General features: G+C 42.8%; 1 protein-coding gene across 5 annotated transcripts in view; it reads right to left on the bottom strand.

Moving 5' to 3' along the window:
- The window catches only part of fam76b (family with sequence similarity 76 member B), an 84,007-nt gene that overhangs the window by 24,548 nt on the left and 39,531 nt on the right, over positions 1-19,928 (bottom strand). For all 5 annotated transcript variants that reach the window (XM_048598258.1, XM_048598256.1, XM_048598255.1 and 2 more), the window contains 2 exons: positions 15,954-16,001; positions 8,958-9,041 (listed from right to left, as the gene is read on the bottom strand). In XM_048598258.1, coding sequence (XP_048454215.1) covers positions 8,958-9,041; positions 15,954-16,001 — 132 coding nt within the window. The remainder of the gene's footprint in view (positions 1-8,957; positions 9,042-15,953; positions 16,002-19,928) is intronic.

Consider the following 19,928-nt stretch of genomic DNA (forward strand, 5'->3'; position numbering starts at 1 on the left):
CAGGCAGAGACAATGGGTCGACCAGGGCAGTCGGGTTTATGGATTTTGGGAAGGAGATAGAAATGGGCGGTGCAGGGTTGGGGAACGATGAGGTTGGAGGCTGTGGGTGGGAGGTCACCGGAGGTGATGAGGTTATGGATGGTCTGGGAGATGATGTTTTGGTGGTCAGGAGTGGTGTCGTGATCAAGGGGGCGGTTGGAGGAGGTGTCAGAGAGTTGGCGCCTGGCCTTGGTGATGTAGAGGTCAGAACGCCATACCACAACTGTGCCTCCCTTGTCCACGGGTTTTGTAGTGAGGTTAGGGTTGGAGCGGAGGGCTGCACGTTCTGTGGGAGAAGAGTTTGGAGTGGGTGAGAGGGATAGAGAGGTTGAGGCGATTGATGTCATGACGGCAGTGGAGATGAAGAGGTCAAGGGAGGGTAGGAGGCTTGGGGTGGTGTCCAGGAGGATGGAGTGTGCTGGAGGTGAGAGAAGGGGTCAGTGGGGGGGTTAGACTCGCGATTAAAGAAATAAGCGGAAAAACTGCTCGATGTCCAGGAGTGAGCGGTATTCATTGATGTTCGAGTGGCAGGGGATAAAGGTAAGTCCTTTACTGAGGACGGACGGTTGGTCCGGGGGGGGGGGGGGGGGGGGGGGGGGGGGGGGGGGGGGGGGGGTGGATGGTGAAGACCCGGCAGGGCTGGGGGCTAGTGTTTACTGTGGAGCTGCTGGCCATGTCTGACCTGTCTGTTTTTTCTCCCCGCTATCCGCTCCTCCCACCTCACTGATCAACCCCCACCCCTACTTCCTACCTACTAGCCTCATCCCTACCTCCTTGACCTGTCTGTCTTCCCTCCCACCTACCGGCCCCTCCCTCCTCACTGACCAACCCCCATCCACTCCCTACCTATACTCACCTGTACTGGCTTCATCCCTGCCTCCTTGACCTGTCCGTCTTCTCTCCTCCTATGTGCTCCTCTGTCCACCTTGTATCATCGCCTCCCCTCTCCCTGTTTATTTCAGAGCCCCCTTCTCCTCCCCCATTTCTGAAGAAGGGGCCAGACCCAAAACGTCAGCTTTCCTGCTCTTCTGATGCTGCCTGGCCTGCTGTGTTCATCCAGCTCCACATCTTGTTATCTCAGACTCCAGCATCAGCAGTTCCTACTATCACAATGATTGTTGAAGTTGTGGATAGAGTTAGAAGGTTGTCAAAGGAAACAGTGGGATATGGCAGATGGAGTTTAATCTGGATAATTGTGAGGTCCTGCGCTTTGGGAGATCAAATGTTAAGGAAAAATATACGGTTAATGGCATTGACGTACAGAGGGATCTTGGGGTTCAAGTCCATAGTTCCCCGAAAGTGGCCACAAAAGTAGACAGGGTAGTAAAGAAGGCATATGGCATATTTGCCTTTATTGGTCGGGGTATTGAGTACAAGAGTCAGGATGACATGTTGCAGCTTTAAGGCTTTGGTTAGGCCACACTTACAATACTGCATTCAGTTCTGGTTGCCATTACAGGAAGAATGTGGAGGCTTTGGAGAGGGCGCAGAAGAGATTTTCCAGGATGCTGCCTGGATTAGAGAGGGTATGAGCCAAATGTAGAGGCTAGAAAAACTCAGGTGGTTTTCTCTTGTGCAGCAGCGGCTGAGGGGAGACTTGATAGAAGTCTATAAAAATTACGAGATGCATAGAAAGGATTGACGGTCAGAATCCTTTTTCCAAGTTGAAATGTCTATTACTAGGAAGCGTGCATTTAAGGTGAGGTGGTACAGTTCAAAAGGAGATGCAAGGGGCAAGTTTTTTTTAAAAAAAAATACAATGGTAGGAGTTATTTTTTCCTTTATTCATTCACGGGATGACATGTTGCTTTTAGGCAGCATTTATTGCCCATCCCTAATTGCCCAGACAGCAGTTAAGAGTCAACCACACTGCTGTGGGTCTGGAGTCACATGTAGACCAGACCAGGTAAGGATGGCATTTCCTTCCTTAAAAGATGGGTTTTTCCTGATAATCAGGACTAGATTAGTTATCACTAGATTCTTAATTCCCAATATTTATTAAATTCAAATTCCACGACGTGCCCTGGCAGGATTCAAACCCAGAACGTTATCTTTGTCTTTGGATTAAAGGTCCAGCGCTAATACCACTAGGCCATTACCTGGAATGTGCTGCCAGAGGTGGGAGTGCAGGCAGATACAATAGAGGCATTTAAGGGACTTTAGATAGGCACATGAATATGCAAGGAATGGAGGGTTGTGGATCAAGAGCAAGCAGTAGGAATTAGTTTCATTTGATGCTCTGTGTGTGTGTGTGTTTATTTACACGTAAGAGTATAAAAAGCCTTGAGATTCTCCTTAATCCTGTTTGGTGACTTTTCATGACCCCTTTTAGCCCTCCTAAATTCTTAAACTCTTTCCTACTCTCCTTGTATACTTCAAGGGCTTTTTCAGTTCCCATCCTCCTAGACCTTACATGTGCTTCCCTTTTCTTTTTGACCAATGTTTTGACCTAGTCACTCAAGGTTCATGCAACTTGCCATACCTATCTTTCATTCTAGCAGGAACGTGCCACTCCGGAACTCTTATCAATTGCCATTTGAAATACTCTCATGTCCAATGTGGATTTACCCTCAAACAGCTACCTCCAATCAAATTTCTCCAGTTCCTGCTTAATATCGTTGTAGGTTGCTTTACTCCAATTTAATACTTTCACCCAAAGACTGCTGTTATCCCTATCCAAGGAGTATCGTAAAACTCACGTTATTATGGTCACTACTCCCAAAATGCTCTCCCACTGAAACTTCACTCACCTGGTCAGGCTCATTTCCCAAAACTAGGTCCAGTATAACACCTTCCCTGGTTGGTCTGTTTGCATACTGCATCAAGGAACCTTCATGAATGGTCCTTATAAATTCTGCCCCATCCAAACCCCTAGAATGAAGTGAGTCTCAGTCAATCTAGGGAAAGTTAAAATCACCCACCACAACAACCCTGTTGTTTTTACATCTTTCCAAAATCTGTCGACATATTCTTTCCTCTCTCCCCTGCTGGCTGTCGGAAGGCCTGTAGTATACCCCCAGCAATGTGATTTCACCTTTCCTATTCTCAAGGTCTACCCATATTGCCTCGCAGCATAAGTCATCTGACATATCATTGGATGAAGGAGTGGAAGGGTGGATTAGCAAGTTCGCGGATGATACGAAGGTGGGTCATGTTGTGGACAGTGTGGAGGGCTGTTCTAGGTTACAAAGGAACATTGATAGAATGCAGAGGTGGGCTGAGAAGTGGCAGATGGAGTTTAACCCTGAAAAGTGTGAGGGGATTCATTTTGGAAGGACAAACTTGAAAGCAAATACAGGGTTAACGGAAAGATTCTTGGCAGTGTGGAGGAGCAGAGGGATCTTGGGGTTCATGTTCACAGTTCCCTGAAAGCTGCCACCCAGGTGGATAGAGTTGTTAAGAAGGTGTATGGTGACTGTCCGGAGAGGGAAGGGGAATAGGCAGACAGTGCAGGGATCCCCTCTGGACGTTTCCCTCAATAAGTATACCGCTTTGGATACTGTTGGGGGGTATGACCTACCAGGGGAAAGCTATAGCGGCCAGGTCTCTGGCACTGAGCCTGCATCTGTGGCTCAGAAGGGAATGGGGACGAATAGGAGAGTCATAGTGATAGTAATAGTGATAGGAGGTTCAATGGTCAGGGGAACAGACAGGAGATTCTGTGATCGAGAATGAGACTCCCGGATGGTATGTTGCCTTCCGGGTGCCAGGGTCAGGGATGTCTCAGATAGAGTCTACAGGATTCTTAAGGGGGAGGGTGAGCAGCCAGAAGTCGTGGCACACATTGGTACCAATGACATAGCTAGGAAACGGGATGAGGACCTGAAAAGTGAACATACAGAGTTAGGTTGGAAGCTAAAAGGCAGGACGAGCACAGTAGTAATCTCAGGATCAGAGGATGGGGTAGTTGGTGTACAGGCAGATAGAGCATGCAGACAGTCTGTGAAGAGGGATAGACAGTTGATAGGGCAAAGTTGCAGTCAGTGTGATGGGTTGAAGTGTGTCGATTTTAATGCAAGAAGTGTCAGGAAGAAGGGTGATGAACTTAAGAGCATGGATCAGGACTTGGAACTACGATGTTGTGGCCATTACGGAAACTTGGATATCACAGGGGCAGGAATGGTTGTTGGATGTTCCAGGGTTTAGATGTTTCAACAGAAATAGTGGCGGGGGGGGGGAAGAGGTAAAAGAGGTAGGGGAGTGGCATTGCTAATCAGAGATAGAATCACAGCTGCAGAAAGCAAAGTCATCGAAGAGGGCTCGTCTACTGAGTCAGTGGAGTGGTCACTTTTTGGGAGTTTTCTGTAGACCCCCCCAGTAGCAACAGAGACACCAAGGAAAAGATTAGGAGGCAGATTTTGGAAAGTGCAGAAGTAATAGGGTTGCCCTAATATTGACTGGAACCTCCTTAGTGCAAATAGTTTGGATGGAGCAGATTTTGTCAGGTGTGTCCAGGAAGGATTCCTGACTCAATATGTAGATAGGCCGACTAGAGGGGAAGCCATATTGGATTTGCTGCTTGGCAATGAACCAGGCCAGGTGTCAGATCTCTAGGTGGGAGAGCATTTCGGTGAGTGATCGCAACTCCTTGACCTTTACTATAGTCATGGAAAGGAATAGGAGAGCAGACGGTATGGGAAAATATCTAATTGGGAGAGGGGAATTACAATGCTATTAGGCAGGAACTGTGGAGCATAAATTGGGAACAGATGTTCGCAGGGAAATGCATGACAGAAATGAGGAGGTTGTTTAGGGAGCACTTACTGCGAGTGCTGGTTAAGTTTGTCCCACTGAGGCAAGGAAGAGATGGTAAGGTGAAGGAACCTTGGATGAAAGACATGTGGAACATTTAGTCAAGAGGGAGAAGGATGCAAGAATCGGACAGGGCTCTAGAGGGCTACAAGGTAGCCAGGAAGGAACTGAAGAATGGCCTTAGGAGAGCTAGAGGGGGGTATGAAAAAGCCTTGACGGGTAGGATTAAGGAAAACCCCAAGTTGTCCTATACTTATGTGAGGAACAAGAGGATGGCCAGGGGGAGGGAAGGGCTGATCAGGGATAGTGGAGGGAACTTGTGCATGGAGTCGGAGGAGGTGGGGGAGATCCTTAATGAATACTTTTGCTTCAGTATTCACCAGCGAGAGGGACCTAGACGTTCATGAGGATAGCGTGAAACAGGCTGATAAACTGGAACACTATGTTAGGAAGGAGGATATGCTCGAAATTTTGAAAAACATGAGGCTAGATTAAACCCCCTGGACCAGATGGGATATACCAAAGGTTTCTACAGGAAGCAAGGGAAGAGATTGCTACGCCTTTGCCGATGATCTTTGCGTCCTCTCTGTCCACTGCAGTAGTACCAGATGATTGGAGGGTGGCAAACGTCATTCCCTTGTTCAAGAAAGGGAATAGGGATATTCCTGGAAATTAGTCTTACTTCTGTGGTGGGCAAGTTATTGGAGAGGATTCTGAGAGATAGCATTTGTGATTATTTGGAAAAGCAGTTTGATTAGAAATAGTCAACATGGCTTTGAGAGAGGCAGGTCATGCCTCACAAACCTTATTGAATTGTTTGAGGATGTGATAAAACACATCGATGAAGGGAGAACAGTGGATGTGGTATATGTGGATTTTAGCAACGCATTTGATAAGGCTCCCCATGGTAGGCTCATTCAGAAAGTAAGGAGGCATGGGATTCAGGGAAATTTGGCTGTCTGGATACAGAATTGGCTGTCCAATAGAAGACAGAGGGTGGTAGAGAATGGTAAGTATTCAGCCTAGAGCTCAGTGACCAGTGGTGTTCCACAGGAATCCGTTCTGGGATCTCCGCTCTTTGTAATCTTTATACATGACTTGGATGAGAAAGTGGAAGGGTGGGTTCGTAGGTTTGCTGATGACATGAAGATTGTTGAAGATGTGGACAGTGTGGAGGGCTGGATGCAGAGCTGGGCAAAGAAGTGACAAATGGAATTCAACCCAGATAAGTGTGAAGTGATTTCTTTTGGAAGGTTGAATTTGAATGCAGAATACAGGGTTAATGGCAGGATTCTTGGCAGTGTGGAGGAACAGAGGGATCTTGGGGTCCATGTCCATAGATCCCTCAAAGTTGCCACCCAATTGATAGGTTGTTAAGGCGGCGTACGGTGTGTTGGCTTTCATTAGCAGGGGGATTGAGTTTAAGAGCCACGTGGTTATGCTGCAGCTCTGTAAAACCCTGGTTAGACGACACTTGGAATATTGTGTTCAGTTCTGGTCGCTTCATTATAGGAAGAATGTGGAAGCTTTAGACAGGATGCTGCCTGGACTGCAGGGCAGGTCTTATGAGGAAAGGTTGAGGGAGCTAGGGCTTTTTTCCTTGGAGTGAAGGAGGATGAGAGGTGACTTGATAGAGGTGTACAAGATGAGAGGCATAGATAGAGTGGATAGCCAGAGACTTTTTCCCAGGGCGGCATAATTTTAAGATGATTGGAGGACGATATAGGGGAGATGTCAGAGGTAGGTTCTTTACATTCAAAGTGGTGGGTGTGTGGAATGCACGGCTGGCGGTGGTAGTGGAGTCAGATACATTAGGGACATTTAAGTGACTCTTGGATAGGCCCATAGATGAATGTAAAATGCAGGGTAGTTTGATCTTAGAGCAGGATAATAGATCGGCACAACATCGTGGGCCGAAGGGCCTGTAGTGCTGTTCTGTTCTATGTTCTTACAATTCAATCCTCTATAACTAGAGCATTTCTATGCCTAATTGTTTCTGCTTCTGCAGCATAGCCATACACAGTGCCATGAACCTCGCTGTTGTTGTTATCCCCTGACAGGCCATTCCCCTCAACAGTATTCAAAACAGTATATCTGTTTTGCAGGGGAATAACCACAAGAGATTCCTGCACTGCCTGCTTAGCCCTCCTGCTTTGCCTGGTGGTCACCCATTCACTTTGTGGCTGTGTAGTCTGAGTCTGCAGTGTGACAACCTCTCTATACATGCCATCCGTGATACTCTCCACCTCGTGAATGCTCCATAGCATCTCCAGACACCACTCCAACTCCGAAACTCAGACTTCCAGGAGCTGCAGCTGGAGACCCTTCTTGTACACATGCAGGTCCCGGGCTCTGGAAACGTGCCTGGCTTCCCACATCGAGCAAGAGGAGCAGACTGCGATTTGGAGCTCTCTTGCCAGGTCTTACCCTTTTAATCCTCACAATGTCAAATATTTTTAATGCTAAATTGAAGCTGCAGATGCTTTCTACTCCGATAATTTCAGCTGTACAGTTCTATGTTCTAAACATTTATTTATTACAGTAACCTATTAGCCAGACTCTGCAAAGTAGGCGCAGTTTCATGGGTATACCCACCCACATATTCATTGTAAAAGTTGTTACATGAAATGTGACATTTTCAGGCAAATCACATATTGAGTACCTTCCAAAAATTTATATACAATGCCCAACCAATTTGTCAACAATTTTTAGTAACAATCCAAAGATCATTTCACTGTCATAATGATAGATAAAATTTGAGCAATTAAATTTCACCAGCTATACAAAAGTCCTTGATTTACTATGTATAATCATTATTAATTTTTTTGCCAAGTGCTTCCATTACCTCCAACAGTTCAAAGACATGCAGATTAGGTGGCTTAGCCATGCTAAATTGCCCTGTCATGTCCAGAGATATCCAGCCTAGTTTGATCAGATATGGTTAATGTGGGGTCACGGGGAAGTGAGGTATGGTGCTGGGTGGGATGCTCTTTGGAGGGTTGGCGCAGACTCGATGAACTGAATGGCCTCTTTCCGCACTGTCGGGATGCTATGAATAGTCTTGGAATCAACCTAATTATTCTGCAGTTGCACAACAGAATTTAATTTTTATAACTTTAATTGCATTAGAACATCAAACCATAGCAGGTGCAGATTGTGTGGAGCTTTTTAAAAAAGTCTCTGAAATAACTTCCGTTCTAAAAGCATTGAATCTACTTAGTGGAGTATAACTCAGTTATTGTTGAGCACCTGACCCAAGGCTCAACATTTGTGCATGCCTATCATCACCTAGGCTATGCATCTGTTGATGGCACCACAAGTGAACCAGACACTACCCTCTCCCCACAATCATAGTTGATAGCTCCGGCAGAGTCACTGTTTTAACAAACAAGAAATCTTGCTAATTTTCTTTCCTTCACCTTCACGCAAGGACTTCAGCAGCACTCAAATGAAATCAGTTACCTCTATGTAGATAATAGAAACTGCGAGCAGCAACAGGCAACTCAGCTGCTTAAGCCTGCTTCGTCATTGAAAATGATCATGGTTGATCCTCTATCGCAATGTCCATATTCCCACTTTCTCCCCTTACCCCTTCATGTTTTCAAAATTTATCTATTTCTTGAAAATAGTCAGTGACTCAGACTTCACAGCTTCTGTGGCAGAAAATTGCACAAGTTCACTAACCCTTGAGGGAAGAAATACTTCCTTATCTCAACCCTAAACAGCCTAACCCATATTCCTGAGACTGAATCCTGGTTCTAGGCTCCCTCAACCAGGGAAATCATCATTCCTGCACCTATTCTGTCCAGCCCTTTTGAATTTTGCATGTTTCAGTCAGATCCCCCTGAACCTTCTAAATTCTCGTGAATACAGGTGAAATAGAACTAATCTCTCCTCACAGGACAGCCCAGCCATTCCCAGTATCAGGGTAGTGAACCTCCACTGCACTCCCGCTATGACAAGTATTTCCTTAGGCAAGGAGACCAAAATGGCACAAAATATTCCAGGGAGTAGTATTTTGGAGTCTTCTCAGTCAGTAAAGCTAAGCCAGGAGCCTTTGCGCTTTGCTACTTTGATAGCTGGTTGAATGTGCTGTACATTGTATAAAGTATAAAAACTCCCCCAATGCCAAATAATATGAAAAGAGTTTAAATCCCAGTGTTTACCTGTCTCCATTGGAGGGCTTTGTTTCAAGTTTTGGCTTTTTCTTTGGAGCTTCGTTTTGAATACTAGATGATGTCGATTTATGGCTGTAAACAATAAGATGTATTTAATTTATGGACAAATTTTATTTGTTGACAAAATAAAAAAAGGCAAAAACAATTCCGAAGCATCAACTTAATATACACCAGCAAATTCTAATCAACATAAACCTGTAAAACTTAATTGAGACATATTGAAATATTGGACATAGGGGCAGGGTAATACTAAGCAAGGAATGTCACTGCATGGGAGAGCGGATTCAAATTTCCTACTTTATATCCCATTCACAGTACAGTTATAAATCTATATTAGTTGTTAAATATGGAGTTAACAACTTAGATTTTAATCAGAGCAAATATCTCACCTCTTGATGCCTATTTAAAGCCAATTGTGAATCAAGGAGTTTGAAATCCAAAAAGGTATAAATCAGGGATTCAAATCCTAGGTCACTCTGCATTCTGGGTAGAACAAGTTAATTTAAAGCCATAGAGTCATACAGCACAAAAACAGATCCTTTGGTCCAACCGATCCTTGCCAACCATAATCCCAAACTAAGCAGGTCCCACCTGCCTGCACTTGGCCCCTATCCCTCCAAACATTTCTTATTCATGTACTTATAACCAAAAATGAATCAAAAATTTTATACCACAAATGTAATAACTAAGAAATCTAGAAGCAAATTTCGAAATAAGCCTGAAGCCAAGGAGCAGCTGCGAGATCCATGCCGCTCTCAGTCCACCATTTTAGAATTTAATTTACATGCCCGTTATCTATTTTCAAGGTTTTATGTTAAGATTACCTGACCTCAAACAACATGTCCAAGCTCCAATTTTGTTTTTATTTGGGGATGAGGGCAGGGGGAAAAGAAGAGATAAATAGTATTTCCCTCTACCACATTTATAAGCAAGTACCTACCTCTCCCTACAAATTCCACAGATCAAATTAAGATCATGATGCACAGGAGACAGAGAAACTAAGGGCAAACATATTACACTTGGGATGCTAGCATCTCAGCTACCCAAGTGGCATTTTATCATCTGTAACAAACAACAAATTGAGAGCAGAAGCTGATCTATAGCCACTGTCAAACCAGATCAATTTCTTTTGTATGTAAAAATTAAGGCTGTTATGTATTTTTCCATTAACACCACTCGAGTTAGGATTTAGATTTCAGTGTTGTCTACTTCTGTTTTGACACTAAACAAGGAATGAATAGATAAAACTACAACATTCTTTTTATCAGTGGCTGATAAATCCCACTATAACTACCAGTCTAATTACTTTGTGTCCAAGTAGGAAAAGATCATTTGTTGGTGTCCACAACATGTTTCCAGACAAAATTAACAGATCTAGCGTTTTCTATATATTTATTTCATTCCAGCTTGTGGTTAAGTTGCCACAGGAACAGAGTCAAAATTGGTTGAATACGTCATTTCATTTCCAAAATGCATTATTATTTTGCAACCAACAACAGTCCACATTATTCTACATTAATTCATTATTTGTAGACTGCCTGTGGCAACATTCAGGGATTCAGACAATATTCCGCATAGTAAAAAAATGTTATTCACAAAGCAATGCTATACAAACTATGCAGATTCCCTGGGAGCAGGCAACATACAGCCTGATACCTGTGTAATGTTCTTCAACGAGTGGCCAAGCAGGTAGTGGTCTTAAGTACAACTTGCCAATCAAAAATTTACAAACCTGTATGGCAGTACTGCCCAAAGAAATTTCCCCTCCCTGCAAAGGCCGCTAATCAAAAAAGTGAAATGAAGTTATTATGGTGTAATGGAAATATCAGTATTTTCAGGCTTAGATTTTATGACTATGGTGATAAACCTATATAATTGTACTGTAAAGAAAAAGCTATGGTGAAAGACTGGTTGAGAAAGGTTGGTTTTATTTGGAACAGAGGAGGCCGAGAGATAATTCAGCAGAAATGTATAAAATGATTATGGTCTAGATAGGTCACCCTTATTAATTCTATCTATCTATCTTATTAGAGGGGAGCAGAGATTTAAGTCATTACAATTATACTTGAAATATGACGAGCAGAACCAGAGACCAAATGCAGGAAGGTGGTGTACAGCTGGGTAGCTGTCGACCAGCACAGACATACTGGGCTGAAGGGCTTATAATCAGTAATGTAAATGTTTTGATGTTTATACTGTTTGATGAAGATGACATATTTTAATAGATACCAGACAAAAATTTGATACGGTAGTTAGAAAAGCAGAAGGAATACATTCTTTATTCGCCGACTTATTGAAATAGAAGAGGAAGGAGGATATGCTGCAGCTAAATAAAACATTTGTTAGGCCACTACTCAAGGGCCATGTGCAGTTCTGGTCACCTATGGAAAAATATAAAATTGCATATAAAAGGAGCTTTACAATGCTGCTGCCAGGACTGCGAAGTTGTAGTAAATAAGACTGATTGGACAGGCTGGAGATTCTTTTCTTGGGACAGAGGAAGGTGAGGGGAGATTCAATGGAAATGTACATGAATACAAGGTGCCTGGGCAGAGTAGATGTAAAGAACCAATTGTGTTTTTTTTTTAAAAGTGAAAAAAATTAGTGAACAGGGGCTATAAATTTAAAGTGACTGGCAAAAGGATCAGAAGGAGAATGATGAAACATCTTTGCATCCAGAGAGGCAGGCATCTTAAAACTTATTGCCCCAAAAGGGCAGGGGAGACAGAAATCTTCAAGTTATTGTACAAAAAAATGCCTGGATGTGCATCTGAGCCTCTCAAACTTCAGGGATCCAGGCCAAGTTTTGGAAAACAGGCAGAGTTGTCTGATTTCCATAAAGATGGTGGCGTCCTTGTGCTGTAATTTATTTTCCACATTTTATAAATATTGTAAATATTTGAAAGGAAGAGAGTGCAGAGATAGATAGAGAGGAGGCAGAGAAGTAGCAGAGTGTGAATTGCTCCTTAGAAGCAACACAGACAAGACAGGTGAAATGACCTACTTCTGGATTGTAACAATTCTACAATCATGTTTTATTGTGTTGGTACACTTTAAAATTTTGGAAATAAAGCAATGGTAGTGAAAAAGAATATACAAAAATGATAGAAATTTAAAAGTAAACTGAAAACAAAACAAATGATTTACTGGAGGCTTTCACGTAAATTGGGTGTTTGCACAAATGTGAGCTGAAGTACTGTGAAATATTTACCATACAGGTTTACAACGGTGTGTCGTAACCACATCAAAAAAGGTAGAAGAGTGCAGCATAAGGGTATATTTTACGATGTTGCACACTTGGCACTGAAGGAATTAAATCAAAATCGTGGTGTAGTAACAAACCTGATTTTCCATCCTTCTATTTAAATAGGTGTCTCAGTGGTTAGCACTGCTGCCTCACAGCGCCAGAGACCCGGGTTTGATTCCACCCTTGGGCAACTGTCTGTGTGGAGTTGGCACATTCTCCCAGTGTCTGCGTGGGTTTCCTCCGGGGTTCCAGTTTCCTCCAACAGTCCAAAGATGTGCAGGTTAGGTGGATTGGCCATGTTAAATTGCCCATAGGGTTCCGGGATGTGTAGATTAGGTGGGTTAGAGGGGGATGGGTCTGGGGGGGGGGGGGGGGGGTGGTGGTGGATGCTTTGAGGGTCAGTGTGGACTTGTTGGGCTGAAGGGCCTGTTTCCACACTGTAGGAATTCTATGATCTATAACTTCCAAATGTGTGTGTTAAACTACACCCCATGCCCAATGAAAGAGCAGTACATCATATTTTCCCAGGCTACCCAAGATTGACTCCTGGGGCTCGTTAATGACGAATGAAACTTGTATGTTACTGGCAATGAGGATAGTTGGGAAATGCAAAACATTTGCAAAGTTCAAAATGGAAGCAGGTAGAGGTATTGCCAGTATTGACTAGGAAAGAGATTGCTTGCACAAGATTGCAAAAAGAAGACTCTGTGATGCACAATGGAGGATAATAAAAAGGTTGAGAGGTTGCAGCGAGCAATTAAACAATCTGGTGATGAGCAAAAAGGAGTGATTAATGAGAAGTAGCGTAGGAGGAAATTCCAGGATCTAAAGAGAAAAGGTGGTGACAAGAGCAGCAATACCTCCAGAGTTAGGCAAAATGTGACGGTATGGAAGAAGCAAAGATCTGTTAATTCCGGTCTCAGTTGGATAACTAATTAATGAGAAGCTTGCAACACTGAAAATTGCTTTGATGTCCCCTCCAAGATAATTTTAACTCTTGCAATCTTCCTTAATTGTAAATTTTAAAAATGAAGTCAGTAATATTTTGAAACCAAAGACCTCTAGCAAGTCTATCACCTTAATTCTAATGGTTTTAAGGAAATATTTAATTGTATATTTGTATGGTGGACTACCTGATGAAGTAGACTGTTGACTACTCAGAAGAAAAACAGTGCTACCATTGCAGAAAGCATGTATCCTCACAATACAGGAATTAAAGTCCTTGTAAGTTAGAAAATGGTTAAAAAAAAAATCTGGAATCTGCCAAATCTGCCTCTCCCCCACCAACATTACCCTCTGCCCAACTCCAGTTTGAATACCTACCCTATACAAGTATCTGTTGCCCTTGTTATTGTGCTTCATGCTTTGGGAATATGAAGAAGTTCCAGCCTATGGGTACTATGCTGACCGGAACCTACTCTTCTCGTTCTTACTGTCATGGCTGCGCCCAAGCCGTCTCTAACCAGCAGCTCTAAAGCATAAAACATTGAAACAAGGACCAACTCAGAAATCAACAAATGTACAGATTTCTTCCTTGATAGTCTGTAGAGATTATACAGCAATTCTGTACATAATATTTAGTCTTTATGTACCGTTGTTCTTCACGTTTTATTATTTAAATCAAATGTTTTTGGTGCTGCTGTGTTATTTGGTGGAGTTAATTCTGTTACTCACCCCTTGAGCTTATACAGCTTCACAGAAATAGCTGTAAAAACAAACACACATAACTTGTTGCCACAAATGCTCAAAGCTGAGGCAGTTGTTAAGGATGACAGAAATAAGCCCTACACTGGAGGAAGCCTGAGCTGCCACTAGTTTGCACAGGTGAAATACAGTGACTATTTATTTTAAAAAAATTAAACAACAATAATTTAGAACGAGCACTTTCCACAATTAAGATTAAAATCCAGCAGAATTAAGCGTTGTTGGCTCCCTGTACACACACATCAAAACTAGGGTTTCACAAGGATTCAAAATAACCTTTCCTAAGTCCATTAGAAACAAACTTCTTCAAAAGCATACCTTTAGCTCTCAAGGAGTGAATTAAAATGAGTCTACTGAACTGAGCAACTGGATTCAATTTTTGCTCAATTACATTCAAAAGAAATATACCATACCAACGATTATACACGAGATTAGATCCCAGGTAATTTATGATACAACTGAAGGAGTTTTGATAACTAAGTAGTTTACAGAGCTTGGCATAATCTAATTTGTAGGAAAATCAACTAAGTACAGAATGGAGTTGTAAACCTACTAATTGCCATTTTTAGTACAGGTAAAAATAATTCCAATCCTACTTTAAGTGATCAATGACATTTTTAGAACGTTAATAATCTAAAATAACAGAACTTTCAATAAATGGCCTCCACTGTACTCAATAGGATTTGAAGTTCAATAATTTGACGGCTACTGCTAACTTGACCAACTTAGTTACAGCTCAGAGTTATTTTTAAAGTCATATTGAACTCAATAAATTGCCCATCACCGCTGCCGTTACATCACTTGTGTCTGGAGTTCCTCAACACATCGTTTCTGAAACTTCATACATATTTCATCACCTCGTGATTTAACGATTCCAACGCTCTCCAGGCTAGCATCCTATCTGTCACTGCACATAAAATGAAGTACATCCAAATCTGCAAAGCAACACCAAAACTGGTTCACGCAATATTATTGTACTTACTGGCATGATTTGGCTTCCAATCTGGCAATGCCTCAATTTAATAATTCTCAAGATTGTTTTTAAATCCCTCCATGGTCTCATCCGAATTTGAACCTGCTCCAGGCCTATAGTTCAAAAAGGTCTGCAATTGTGCAGTTGAACTTTTAGTTGCTCCATATTGTCGGCTATGTCTTCAGTTGTCTAGGTGCTCAGCTCTGGAATTCTCTGCCTAAAAGTTCTACGTCTCTTTGCTCTCTTTTAAAAGTCTCTCTTTGACTAGGCTCTAATCACCTGAATAAATACCTCCATGTCTGTTTAAGCATCATATATTGTTTCAATGATCCATCAAGTCCACTGGAACCTTTTATCATTTTGGAAGGTACTACATAGCATGTAAAAGCAAAACATGTTATGGTCATCATAATGAAGATCGTGAGCAATGATAGATCAGAATGTTATCTCCTGGCGCACTATTCTAATAGCATATCTTGATTACAGTATCAGAAAAGGATACATTTTCAGAATGTATCCTTTAACTTTCTTATAGTAACCAAGTCTGCAAATGAAAATTAGTGCTAAATTAAGAGCAACTAGGAGATGGAGTACGCAGTTAAGGTTCTTACATTGAGTAGAAAGAAGAGATAACTGCATCCTAACTGTTCGGTTTGCACATGGTGCAACATGTCAAAAGATGGAAACACAATATTTTGACGTACAATGTTATCCTGTCTCCCACATTGTCAGATATTTTAATCAGGTAGATTGTTACCAAATTCAACACAATTAGGAAGGTGCAATACATTGCGAATAAAATAATTGTTATGGGAATGAGAAAACAGGCAATTTTGTTTGTACATTTTAGGGAAATACGATAAAATACAATATTCTTCCAGTCCAAGTTCCATAAGCAAATAGATCAGTTTTCAACATGAGAAAAAATGAAGACACAAAGGACAGTACAACGAATATTTCCATTCAGATTAACAAGGATGTCAGGGACAAAATAGTAAAACTTAAAATAAATCTTACAAATACAGTAAAACAATTTTGTAATAGAACAGCTAAATATTACCTCATTTTCCAAACGCCATGCTGCTGCTCTGGACTTAGGCTGCCAATTCTGAAATATATGGTCAGGTGTTCTTTGTTAACTTTGCCAAGAAGATTATTCATTTTAAACAGAAGTACAAAATCTGTTCAGCAGCTTATCATACAGCGATATTTGGTACGCAAAGTGTTAAGCATACCAAATTTCCAAGCAAGTTATGTGTGGGATGGATCTAGGGTGAAGCAGAACATTAGCTTACCCCACACTTATGCAAATAGCTTCACTACAAATTTTGGGGTCAGAGGCATTTGAATCCTACACCACTGATACCAGAAGCTGGAAGCTCACGTTATTCGCCAAGGAGGGGCAGAGATCATGGATCAAAAAGGAAAATAAACTGTTCATCCCAAGGTAAGTCAGCTAACACTGTTGGTCAGAGATGCTGAAATAGTTAAACACCTGGATGATTTCACTATACGCCAATTCGCCGAATTAATCAGCTCCTTTCAAAATACAGAGCTTTAAAACTTGTAATCTCTCTCCCCATCAGGACCTAAGCCATATCAGATACCACACAGGGGTATCATTTTTGAATATGGAGTTATGCAAATAAAGGAAAACATCCAGTTGATTATTTTCTTAATTTGCACTTTTGGCAGTTTTGGATGAAAACTAAGATTTGACTGGTACAAACCAAGCTTAAATGGAGTTTCACCTTAATTGTGAAGATATTCTAATTTGCCGGAAAATATATCCTTGGGGTGACTGTGGTGTGTTAGGGTTGGACAAGAAATGCCAGCTTTAGCACCCACAAAGAAAGAAAAATACATGACAAGAAATATTTAACAAGGAATATTGGAGAAAAACTTATGGATAACCATTTTTAGCAACATTCTACAAAACCACAAGAAATGGAACAGGAGCAGGCCTCTTGCCAGAGAGCCTGCTCTACCATTCAACAAGGTCATGCTTGATCTCACACATGTATACTTGCCTGCCTTCTCCTGATCTCTCTCAATTCACCTACTGATCAAGAATCCATCTTATCCTTAAATATATACAAGGGTTCTGCCCACACAGTTCTCTGTGGCAAGGAGATCCAAAGACTCTCAACCTTCAAAGTAGAAATTCTTCCTCACGTCAATCACAAATTGGGCTCCCTTTATTCTGAGATTCTCCCCTCTGGTCTTACACTCTCCTAGGAGGGGAAACATTCACTCAGTTTTTACCCTGTCAATCCCCTCAAGAATCCTTTATGTTTCAATTAAGTCACCTCCTATTCTTCTAAATTCCAATAAATATAGTCCCAAGTGCAGCCTTTGCTCAGAAGACAAACTCTCCATACTGGGGATCATCCAGGTGAACATTCTCTGAACTGCCTCCAATAAAACAATATCTTTTCTTCAATAACGAAACCAAAACTGTTCACAGTACTCCAGATGTACAGCTGTGGTAAGACCTGCCTATTCCTATAATCCAACCCTGCTGAAATAAAGGCCAACATCCCATTAGCCTTTCTGATTACGAGCCACACTTGTGTGCTAGCTTTCTATGTTTTGTGCACAAATACCAAGTCACTTTGTTTTGCAGCTTTCTGCAGTGTTCTTTTCATTTAAATATTATTCTTGTGTTCTCCCTTTTAAAATGAACAACTTTGCATTTTCCCACTTTATATTCCATTTGGCAACTTTTCTCACACTTATTTAACCTATCAATTTCTCTATCTCTCTCAAAAACTGCCTATTTTTCTGGAGCCTGCAAATTTGTCTACAGTATATTTACTTCCTTTATCCAAGTCACCCATACATATTGAAACAGTTGCAGTTTCAGCACTGACCACTAACTCCACCAGTCCCATGCTGCCAACATGAAAAAGAACGCCTTATCCCCACTCGCTGTTTCTTGCCCATTAGCCAATTCTCTATTCATGCCAATTATTTTCTACAAACACCATGGGCTCGAAGGTACCTTGTCAAACTTTCCATTCATACAATCAAAGATCGACAGCACAGAAAAAAGGCCTTCGGCCCATTGTATCCAGGCAGATCAAGAATAACCACCTATTTTAATCCCATTTTCCAGCTTTTGGCCCATAGCCTTGTATGCCTTGGCATTGCAAGCACACATCTAAATTCTTCTTAAATGCTGAGGGTTTCTGCTTCTATTACCCTTCTAGGCAGAGAGTTCCAAATTCCCAGTACCTTTGAAATCTTCTACTCCGTACCTTAAATCTATGTCCCCGATCATTGATCCCTCCATCAAGGGGAAAAGTCTCTTCCTGTCTATATATGTCAATATATGCCACTCATCATACATACATCTCAATCACATCTGCCCTCAATGTCTACTGCTCTACGGAAACCATCTGTCTTCATAACTGAAACTTTCTAGCCCAGGCAACATCCCAGTAAATCTCCTCTCCCTCTCCAGTACAATCATATCCATTCAACAGTGTGGATTCCAGAACTGCACAAAATACTCAAGCTATGGCCTAACAAATATTTTCTACAGTTCCAGCCTAACCGATCTGCTCTTCAACTCTATGCCCTAGCTAAGAAAGCCAAGAATCTCATGTCTTCTTAACCACATCATCCAATTGTCCTGATACCTGAAGGGACCAGTGTTCAGGCACACTGAGATCCCTCTGACCATCGGTGTTTCCCAGGGTCCAACTGTTCATTATTGGTAAACTTGAAAGTGTTCAGAAAAGATTTAACAATGTTGCAGAGATAGTAGGAACTGCAGATGTTGGAGAATCTGAGATAACAAGGTGTAGAGCTGGATGAACACAGCAGGCCAAGCAGCATCATAGGAGCAGGAAGGCAGAGTGTTGCTGTCTCCTCTGGAGCTACTGGCTGTGGAGGTGGTGGGCAGCCCTGCCGAGTCTTGACCTTCCCCCCAGACCTCCCCCTTACTGATGACGAATGGTCAGTCCTCAGTAAAGGACTCACCTTTGTCCCCCTCCACGCACACATCAACGAATACCGGGCATGTTTGGACGTTGAACAGTTTTTCCGCTGCCTCCGCCTCTGTGCTTCCTTCTTCAACCGTGAACCTAACCCTCCCTCGACTGACCACTTCTCCCGCCTCCAACACACCCCCTCCTCCTGGACACGACTCCAAGGCCTCCTACCCACCCTTGACCTCTTCATCTCCAACTGCCGTCAAAACATCAATAGCCTCAACCTCTCCACTCCTCTCACCCACTCCAACCTCTCCCCCGCAGAACATGCAGCCCTCCGCTCCAATCCCAACCTCACGATAAAACCCGCGGATAAGGGAGGGGCAGTTGTAGTATGGCGCACTGACCTCTACATCGCCGAGTCCAGACGCCACCTCCTCCTACCGCCCCCTTGATCATGACCCCACCCACAAGCACCAAACCATCATCTCCCAAACCATCCACAACCTCATCACTTCAGGTGACCTCCCACCCACAGCCTCCAACCTCATCGTTCCCCAACCCCGCACCGCCCACTTCTATCTCCTTCCCAAAATCCACAAACCTGACTGCCCTGGTCGACCCATTGTCTCCGCCTGCTCCTGCCCCACCGAACTTAGCTCCACCTATCCGGACTCCATTTTCTCCCCTTTGGTCCAGGAACTCCCTACCTACGTCCGTGACACCACCCACGCCGTCCACCTCCTCCAGAACTTCCAATTCCGCGGTCCCCAACACCTCATCTTTACCATGGACGCCCAGTCCCTACACACCTGCATTCCCCATACAGATGGCGTAAAGGCCCTCCGCTTAGCCAAACTCGTCCTCACCCTCAACAACTTCTCTTTCAATTCCTCCCACTTCCTACAGACAAAGGGGGTGGCCATGGGTACCCGCATGGGCCCAAGCTATGCCTGCCTCTTTGTAGGTTATGTGGAACAATCCCTCTTCCGTACCTACGCTGGCCCTAAACCCCACCTCTTCCTCCGTTACATTGATGACTGTATCAGCGCCGCCTCGTGCTCCCACGAGGAGCTCGAACAGTTCATCCACTTCAC

Source organism: Rhincodon typus, chromosome 6 (genome assembly GCF_021869965.1).
Source record: "Rhincodon typus isolate 14 chromosome 6, sRhiTyp1.1, whole genome shotgun sequence".
NCBI lineage: Eukaryota > Metazoa > Chordata > Chondrichthyes > Orectolobiformes > Rhincodontidae > Rhincodon > Rhincodon typus.